At 41.4% G+C, this 9644-nt stretch overlaps 1 protein-coding gene across 5 annotated transcripts; it reads left to right on the top strand.

Annotated features, from left to right (window-relative positions):
• Nucleotides 1-26: 26 nt before the first annotated feature.
• On the top strand, nt 27-6859 carry NPY (neuropeptide Y). 5 transcript variants are annotated; one of them, XM_006162410.2, is made up of 4 exons: nt 27-45; nt 977-1164; nt 4753-4833; nt 6669-6859. In XM_006162410.2, the coding sequence occupies exons 2-4, from the start codon at nt 977-979 to the stop codon at nt 6691-6693; spliced, it is 294 nt and encodes a 97-aa protein (XP_006162472.1). In that variant the 5' UTR covers nt 27-45; the 3' UTR covers nt 6694-6859. The 5 variants fall into 5 exon arrangements, with proteins under 5 accessions (XP_006162472.1, XP_006162469.1, XP_006162470.1 ...); XM_006162407.3 differs by lacking the exon at nt 27-45 and adding an exon at nt 402-587; XM_006162408.3 differs by lacking the exon at nt 27-45 and adding an exon at nt 616-748.
• Nucleotides 6860-9644: the final 2785 nt, after the last annotated feature.

Raw genomic sequence — 9644 nt, 5'->3', positions numbered from 1 at the left:
TGAGTGCCGAGACCCGTTTGCTGGGGCCGGGAGCTGGGGGAGGAGGTGGGCGCTGGTCAACCTGTCCCGGGCGCCGTCTCGCCCTCCGTGGAGCCCCGGGCGTGGGAAGGTCGCGCCCCGCTTTCCAGCCTCAGCGCCAGAGTCTGCCACACCACGGACTCTGCCACCCACTCCCCGACGCGCATCGCATCCCCTCTTGGCGGCCAGTTTCTACTTGCCCCTCTGGTCCCCTCTGATTGTCCTTCCCTTCTCTTGGGTTTCGAGTGTGGCCGGTCCCTCCGGGTTATCTTTTGGCGGACCTGGGCAGAGAACACCAACCCCTATCCCAGGGCAGCTGGCGGTTTCCCCGGGGGTCGCGGTCAGGAGGCCCAAAGACCGTTGCGCGGGAGGGAGGGTCTCTCTGCAGCGCCTCCGCCTCCGAGGGAGAAATCCGTGGAGCACCGGAGCCTCGCCACTTCCCGGGCTCCCTGTGATCCGAACTGAGACTGACTGGCCTGGGGAGAAATCTGGTCCCCGCCCCCCCGTAGTTGTCACCTCGAGGTCATCTCGGCCATCTCTGTCAAGCCCCTGCAAGCAGGCGACACAAAGTAACAGAGAAGAAAGTTTTCTCCGTTGGCCAGGGTTTGGGAAGAGTGTGGTGGCAATTCTTCAACTCAGCGGGAGGAACTTCCAATTCTGTTTTAAACGTGCCCGGGCTGAAGGAACCTCAGCTGCGTGACTCTTCGTCTCAGAGACTTGGAAAGAAGTTGTGCGGAGTTATTGGGTGGAGCAGAGGGTCCGGGCCAGGGTAGATGACGCTCCCAGCCTGCCGGGTGGTGCTCGCCCAGCTCGGGTCGCCCTGCCCGACTGGGACAAAGGCAGACTGGGGTCATGGGTGGTAACAGGGGAAGGTGGGCAGGAGGCAGAGGAGGGAAGTGCGGGGCGCGTGTCCACTAAATTCCCAATGCCCCATCCACTGCACCTTCTGTGTCCACAGATGCTAAGTAGCAAGTGTCTGGGACTATCCGGACTGACCCTCGCCCTGTCCCTGCTCGTGTGCTTGGGTGCTCTGGGCGAGGCATACCCCTCCAAGCCCGACAACCCGGGCGAGGACGCGCCGGCGGAGGACATGGCCAGATACTACTCGGCGCTGCGACATTACATCAACCTCATCACCAGGCAGAGGTGGGTGGGCTCTGCAGGACCTTCTTGGGGGAACGCCATGTCTGCACACCCCAAAATCCTGGGGATCCTAGGGTACAGGGACCATTTCTTTTTCTTGTCTGTGTCACAGAGCAGGCCAGCATTGGGCACATATTCAGATCTAGGGGTATTTTCCTGCTGCAACTACAAAGTCGTAATCCCCAGATCCAGATTTCCCGGGCTGTGCGGCAGGTCTTCTCCTTTCACTCACTCTCTTGTCTTTGTTCTCAGAGTAGCTGGGGGTCTGTCCAGAAACCTTGCAGGCAGGGGTGGTGGTGGAAATGACAGTGAAAGGTAAGAACGCCAGGGAAAAGCTACAGGGAGAAGGGTGAGCAGGCCTGGCGGTGTAGAAAAAAACAAGCACCGCCAAAGACCTCCAAGGAGGGAACAGCTGAGCTGCCAAAGACATTCCTTGTTGGATTTGCCAAGCTGTCCTAGGAAATGGAATGAGAATAGACAAATAGAAATTTCTTTTCTTCTGTAGCGTGTTTTTACAGTCTCAGCCCCATACTCAAAAATCCCAGTCTCAATAATGAGAGACTTTGCATAAAAACAGTTATACCAGGTGAGTTCTGAAAAGGGCCCACTTAGAGCTCTGAGAAGAAACTTACACTGATCTTGTAACTCTAGGGTGACTCCAGGGATTACATGGAATCTAAGAAATTGTAAACTTTATTCCAGACTCCCAGAAAATCAAAACGACATGCCATGTTTTCACTCTCAATATCTAGTATTAAGCCAAAAAAAGGGGAAGAGGAGTGAGGGGAGGTTTAAATTTTGACTGGAAGACCAGGGAAGGAGGATGATGACAGGTAATATCTGTCAAAACCTTTTTCTCTCTTCCTTGCCTGCCTCCCAGTTCTCTATTAAGAAAAGATATGAGCCCTCTCAAAAAAGAAAAAATATGAACCCTTCAGAAGCATTGTTATTTAACATATTTAAAATTGTGTTGTACAATATTTTTGTAAGAAAAATTTCATATTTTTACTGTTTACAAGTCAGGGAATAGTTGGGAGGGACCCAAAAGGAAAGAATTTATACTTCTGGAGTAAATTTTCCTTTTTTCTGTTTTATCAAAAAGTTTTTTTTTCAAAGTTCCAATTTATATAGAATCTGAAGAACACGAAAATGCCAGAATAAATAGCATTGATTTGCAATCTGTCCAAATTTGATCATTTTAACAATCAAAAAGCAAGTCTACTTTATATCCTACTAGACTTCTCAGAGTTAGTAGCTTCCAATTCTTGGTTACGCTTTCAGACAGATCAGAGAAAAGAACTTGTACGAATAACATATTATTTCTTTTTCTCTAGGAAAACTTTCGTTAGTTTTTTAATTAGCTATAGAATAATGTATAGTAGAATTCATTTTTGCAAAGATGATTGTTACAAAGTTTTACCACTATTAAAAAAAAAAAAAAAAGAAAAGCTTTAGCATTTCGAAATATTTTCCTGGCCATTATCTTATTCGGTCTTTATTTCAAAGCTTTGACACGAGTGCAATTATTTTCGTTTTACACATCATGAAATTAAGGGCATTTCTAGTATATTGTTATTAGGGCTATGGAATTGAAGCCCTCCTATTGATTTTCCAGGCCCGTTGCCACCACCATCCACATTCAGCTTGATCACCATCTTTGATGAGGGGGGGAAAAAAGAAAAAGGACTGAGTTTCTTGGGAAGATACTCAGGTTAGATGGGAATGAGCTGGTCCTTGAGGAAGTTTCCTGTCCCATCTTCTCATAAATTCCTTCTTAGAAACCCGCAGAGCCTCATAATCCACTCCCATCTTCTCCTTTCTTCACTCATTGCCTTTCCACCATCAACACCCACTCATATGTGCATGTATACGTTTTTGAAAATTACAGTTCCATTTTTGAATGTATCTCAGTTTGGCATAGATGGTCATCTGAAATCTTTCTCCTTCTCTTTCATTTTCCACTCTACATATTTTTCAGCCATATTCCTTTGCCGTATATACCCTGGTTTCTTCTGAAAGCGGCATCATTTATTCCAGAGTCTAATGCATTTTGCTCATTTAGTCCTCTGAATAAATGGTTCTCAGCTGGTGTTGATGTACTCCCCAGGACATTCGGCAATGTCTGGAGACATTTTCAGTTGTTACCACTAGAGGTGGGTCTATTAGCACTAGTGTGTGGAGGCCAGAGAAGCTGCTAAACATCACACAACAAGCGGGACAAACTCTGTACCAAAGTGATCCAGCCCAGATGTAGTAGTGCCCATGTTGAGAAACTCAGCCCTAGATTAATGTTTCTCCATCCTGGCTGCACATTAGAATCACCTGGGGAACTTTAATATTTTAAGTGGTGCTGGGCTATAACCCTGACCAATTAAATCAGACTCTCTGGGTGGGGCCTGGGTTTACTCTGTGCTTTTGAAAGCTCCCAGGTGGTTCTAATGTGCAGCCAGGTTTGAGACTCTTTACCCTAGAGACTCAATCTTTGAACGTTAAAGCACTGAAGAGAAGAAGGGTAATCCAGAATTAATTAGAGACTGAAAAAGAGTGTCCTGGATGCTAGTACATGACTGTGCAAACCCTGCTGTTACAGACTTAGATTCTTTACTGGTAAATTCAAGGAAATGATTGCAAGTTCTTTCATTGACTGGAACATGATGAAGATAAGTGAATTAAAGTCACCCAAGAGTTTTAAGATTAGTAAAATCAAGTGATGCACAGAATAGCTAAGTATAACCCATCACAATTCCAGAAAATTATTGAGGGACTCTTACAAACTATGGGAGAAGGGAGTTGGGAGTGTGAAGGGAAGGTGGGGAGTGTTCTGTTTTTGTTTCCGTGAGGCTCACCAAAGGAGCAATCATGGGAAATATTTCCGAAGACTTTAGATTTAACTGTGCTTGATAGGCAATTAGAATATACTGTCTGCGGGACCAGCAGATGGTGCAATGGTTATGTCGCTGGACTCTTGCATAGTTGACCACAGTTCAAGTCCCAGACTCAGCGGTTGAAAACTCATGCCGGGTGCATGTGCATGTGTGCCCACGCAAAATCGAAAGAGAAGAAGGGAAGAGAAGGAATTGTGGCATGGCCATTCCCCCCTGGGGGTTAATTTCTCACTTTCTGTTTCTATTTCTCTGTGTCTCCAGTGAGTGCATGCATGTGCCCTATAGCAAAACTCTTAAAAAAAAAAAAAAAAGAAACTATAGCCAATTAATTATAAAAATATTGTTGATTAAACATAAATGTTTTATTATTTCAAATTGCCTTTCATAAAAGTATATCTATATACACATTATTTTTATTGTTAGTTTAAAAAGCAAGAATTTGGCTTGGAATTTTATCTAAGCTTAAATAATATGATAGACATTTATTTAAGTTTGCAAACAGTGAAAAATATGCAGTAAATATATAATTTGAAATAATATTTGTGTAATATTTCTTATACATTGAGATTATTTGCTGGCAGATAAACAACTGAAAATCATTTTTAGATTTAATGTCTTAAATGGGAGAACAACTTTTTTTTCCCTAAAGGTTTTTATGACCATTCCAAACTTGCTTTGAAAGATTTCCATTTTGCTTTGTTTTCAGATATGGAAAACGATCTAGTCCCGAGACCTTGATTTCAGATCTCTTGATGAGAGAAAGCACAGAAAATGTTCCCAGAACAAGGTATGAAAAGGCAGGTGATGGGGCCATTGTTGCAGAGCTCAAGGTTCACAGGGGAGGGAAATAAGAGGAAGCTGCCTGGTGGAAGGTTTTTGCAACAGGGACCAACTAGGATGATCCAGACAGAAATGGGGATGGAGAAACAGGGAAAGGACCTTTCTTTTCATGAACTCATTTGGAAACCTTTTGAATTATGTGGTGTAACATATTTCTAGCCCAAATTATTTGGCACTCCTTTGAAAATGTTGAATACAAACGAGTTTTAGCTCACAAATTACCCTATTTAGAATTTGTAACATTGTTAGAATTGGAGGAACATAGCCCCCAATTCTAAATTGAGATGACCTACATGCATATTTGGCTGGGATAATCTTCAGTTTTCATATACTATGTGGAGTATCTAGATGTCTAAGAAATGTCCCTCACAGATTTTACTCCAGCCTTCCTGGTTTTACTTGAAGCTATAGATAAACTGGGTGTCCCTGATTACTTTTTCACATATTCAACTTATAAATAGTAATTTATTACATTCAATGACATGTGGAAAGATGTATTATTCTTTGTAACTTACCTGTAGCCTCAGAAATATCCTGGGGCATAGATAATTTGATACCTACTAATACCTCCATATAAAACATTAGGGAGAGCTCTCTAGCACCTCCTGGAAGAGGAGCAGGGATGACAAGAAGCTTGATCCTCCCCCATTTTCATAACCCCCTGACTCTTCTGTCCTTGCTTCCGCTTCTACCCATAAGGTCACAATGCATGTGGTCCACCTGTATCTGTGGCTTCTTGACTGTCTTAAACCCTGGGACCAACAACGTCAAGAACCAAGTTCCCCAGAAGAGGTCACTAGAACACTAGCTCAATAAATGTGAATGGTGTTGCTCTTCATGGAGGTTCTCCCTAGGAAATTTTTGCCACTACCTTCTCTTCTTCCCTCCCTCTGTTCTTCTATGAAATGTCCAAGCTGAGGGAAGGTTCAAGGATACCGTGGTCAGATTCATTTTCTTTGAGGGAAACAATGTTTGAACTGGAATAAAATTCCAGTGTTCTTGGCCCTGGAGGTACCAGCTCAGACTTAAACAGCAAATGCAAGGGAAGCAGGTAGGAAATTGATCAGGGTTGTTTTCAGTACTAAGCAGTAAATACCTTTTTGTGTTTCATTGGCATGTATATGATTGTCACTGTCAAAAGTTCAGGGTACACTGTATCTACCTAAGGTTTGATAGATCACAATCCGGACCTGCTTAGACCTTTGCTGCCAGCTTTTGTTTTGAGGCCCGAAGTCACACAGTACACAAAATAAAAGTTAACTGAACCTTGATTGACAGACTCAATCAGGTTCAGTTAGGAAAAAAAAAAAAAACAAAACTTCACAGCTTTAAAGTTGCCTGTGAGCGCTATTTTATTAAAAAGAATTCTTTATATTCTAATAGATAGCATCTTACTACATAAAAAGACTTGCAGAAAAACAAGGAGGTGTATTCAGAGTTGAGTAACAATAACTTTCTTATTATAGTTTTGTGTGATTCCTGTAGTTTTGATCTTCAGAATGATTGCAGAGTTCTTCAGCTCCTTTGATACATACAGAGTCTTTCAAATCCCCCTTTTGAAGCTTGGCTGAGACTCTTGTTAACATGAGTGAAAGTTCCTTAGCTAGGTCCTTGCACATTGTGCCTCTGTCGCACGTTCTACTATTCCACAAGGCCTCCTGTTTAGAATGCTAACAGGAGGCTTTTCAACATCTTTCAGTTCAGATCTGAATATTTTACACTCGCAAGTCTCCCCAGAAGCAGGGAGCTTCTCTCACATGCATTGCTTCTTCTGTCTTTCAGGCTTGAAGACCCTTCTATGTGGTGATTGGAAGTGAAACTTACTCTCTGGTCTTCTCCCATTTTCCACTCTCATTTCATCCTATAAAACTAGAGTCTGCCCATCCTACAGATGCATGCAGCCACTCTGCTGAATCCTGCAGTGTTTTCCTTTGTCATCGTATATATGTGTGTTTAATAAAGTTCCATGCATTCAAAAGTATCCTCTTCAATGAAAAATCTATTCTCACAGTATGGTGACTTACTTTAAATTATTTTCTAAAGTATACTCTCCCTCAAGTAGTATGGGTTTGCTTCACTAATATTAAAGCAATGGCTATAAAAGATAGAGCTATATGATTGCTTATACGGTCAAGACTGTATGGGTTTGCTTCACTAATATTAAAGCAATAGCTATAAAAGATAGAGGTATATGATTGCTTATACGGTCAAGACTTAGCTTTCTGTGTGTGTGTGTGTGTGTGTGTGTGTGTAAAACATATAGAAATTTTTGGAGACACTGATCAAGGAAATGCTATTTGAGAAAAGTTTTCTGAACTCTTCCCACATTTACATGAAATTCTTGTCAACCTTGTTAACTTATGCCGTCAATAGAGGGGATCACTGTTTAATAGAACTTTCTGTGAAATGTCCTCTATCTCCTCTGTCTGATACAGCAGCCACTAGCCATATGTGGCTAGTGCAAATACAGAGCTGAGTTTTATATTTTATTTAATGTTCATACATTTTTATTTAAATAGCCACATGTCTCTAGTGGCTACCGTATTAAACAGCTGAGGTCTCTATATCTATTTAGGCCACTACTCTTAGAATTTGAGACAGAAATACACTAGGATAATTACCTTTTCACACAACATGGGCATGTTAATTAACTTAGCTAAAGGTTATTAAACTTACCTCTTCTTCTTCAAGTACCTATGTGAATGAGCTTAGTTTAAAACGAATACTATTAGATTCTTACGTGTAACTTCTAAATTAAAAAAAAGTATGTCATCACATACTTTAAACCACACTGTAAAAATCTACGCAAATATTTTTATGTGACATCTTAAAACTTCTTACAAAAAGCCGTGAATAACAATACATATTATGACTCAGGGGATCTTGTAGTACATACAATATACTCTGCATTTAAAGAATTGTATCATTTCTTTATCCAGTAAAGTCAGTGATGCAACAAAATATAATTACCTCTAGTGAAACTAAGATAAAGTTGTTCTGAAATTTTCCTTTATTTACTTATTTATTATTATTTTTTTGTCAGAGGGTTCATGAGAAAGAGAAAGCAAGTACCCTCCAGCAGGACCTGGTCATGACACAATCCACTTTACCTCCATTTCTCTATTCTGTCAGGATCCTGGGCACCCATGCATGCATGCATCCATACACATGGTGTTGTTTTCAATCTCCCTGGCCTGGGATTTGAGCTGTAGTTGGTCATATGGGATCTGGCTCCCTCTACACAGCACTTAACTGCTGCACTATGGGGTCAGCCTCTTTGTTCTTGAGCAAAATACTAATCAATAAGGTGTTTTTAAAAATCTTAAAAGTTTGAACAAGCCACACAATATCAGAGTTCTTCATTAACCTAATATATTTGGAGATTTTTTCTTTTTCTTTTTAAAGGTATTATTTTATTATTATTATTATAATAGAAAGAAAGAGAGAGAGGAGCACCCCAGCGTGGTTTCAGTACACCTGCCATCCTCCCTCCTACTTCCCAGACAGCTAGGCTCACAGGCACCACTGAACCTGTTGTGTCTAGGTTGGTCCTGGTACTAAACCTAGGCCTACCATGTGACTCCAGCAGCAGCATGCAGCGGTGCCACTTGTGACACTGTGGCTGAGTCTAGAGACTTTATTAAAGTTAGTATTGAGCAGAGAAAGTTGGCTCAAAAATCTATCCAGCAGCACAGATATGCTGCATATTCATCACCGTAAATAAAACTCCTGGTTATATGGAGTGGAACAAACAGAAAGAATATATACAACCATTGAAATATAACCCAGGAATAATCCCTTCTCCTCCATTCTCCTCTCGGGATCTTGGGCACGCACGCACATGCGCCCGGCGTGAGTTTTAAGCCACTGGGTCCGGGACGTGAACCGCGGTCGACTACGTGGGAGTCCAGCGACATAGCCATTATGCTAACTGCTGGTTCCCCCCAGGAATTTCATTTTAAGCAAAAGTTTTAACCTCATATCCTACAAACCTAAATGTCTGGAAGGCTTAATGTTAGACGGGCCATATTTTACATATCCCTGGGCCTTGGTCTCTTTGCCTTATTAGAAAGAGGACTTGAACCTTACCTAGTGTGTCCTAAGCTTCTGATTCAGTGGTTTTCAAGCTCTTTGACTTTCACATTAGAAAATTTCTAAGTACTCACTCATGAAATGGGAAATAATGATCGTCACCTAACTTTCCACATACCTCTACACTGGGATCAAAATTTAAGTTAAGGGAGGTGGAGAAGATGACTTTTTGATGATTCGTGTGTTGAATTGTAAGTTTTTATTAACTAAGAAGACATACAATGATGGTAAACTTTTTAAAAATCATAAAACTGCATACCAAGAGATTCTTGTACTCTATTTCTTAAACATTTTCAGGCAGCCGACCACACTTGGAATAAGTTTAAAGGTGTTGAATCACTCATCTGTCATTGCAAGAGTAATAATCATACTAATGACAACAGCAGTCACAACCCAGACAGGGCCACAGTAGGAACAGTTCAACCTTTATTAATGAAATGTCTGTGAGCAACATGATCATTATCAAGTTAAGTCCACAATTATTTATTGAGTCCTCTGATCTGTACTGTATTCTATGTTCTATAATGAAATGTCTGTGAGCAACATGATCATTAGCAAGTTAAGTCCACAGGTATTTATTGAGTCCTCTGATCTGTACTCTATTCTATGTTCTGTAAGTTGCAAATAGTATGTAAGATTTTTTAGCAAATGTCAATTTTTTTTAGA

Source organism: Tupaia chinensis, unplaced genomic scaffold, assembly GCF_000334495.1.
Source record: "Tupaia chinensis unplaced genomic scaffold, TupChi_1.0 Scaffold139943_1, whole genome shotgun sequence".
Lineage (NCBI taxonomy): Eukaryota > Metazoa > Chordata > Mammalia > Scandentia > Tupaiidae > Tupaia > Tupaia belangeri.
Note: the sequence above shows the minus strand (reverse complement) of the source record. Positions and strands in the feature narration are given on the sequence as shown.

Coding starts and splice junctions, on each gene's coding strand:
- NPY (XM_006162410.2), top strand. CDS start 977: ATGCTAAGTAGCAAGTGTCTGGGACTATCCGGACTGACCCTCGCCCTG. Junction 1,165..4,752: donor AACCTCATCACCAGGCAGAG/GTGGGTGGGCTC, acceptor CTTTGTTTTCAG/ATATGGAAAACGATCTAGTC. Junction 4,834..6,668: donor GAAAATGTTCCCAGAACAAG/GTATGAAAAGGC, acceptor TCTGTCTTTCAG/GCTTGAAGACCCTTCTATGT.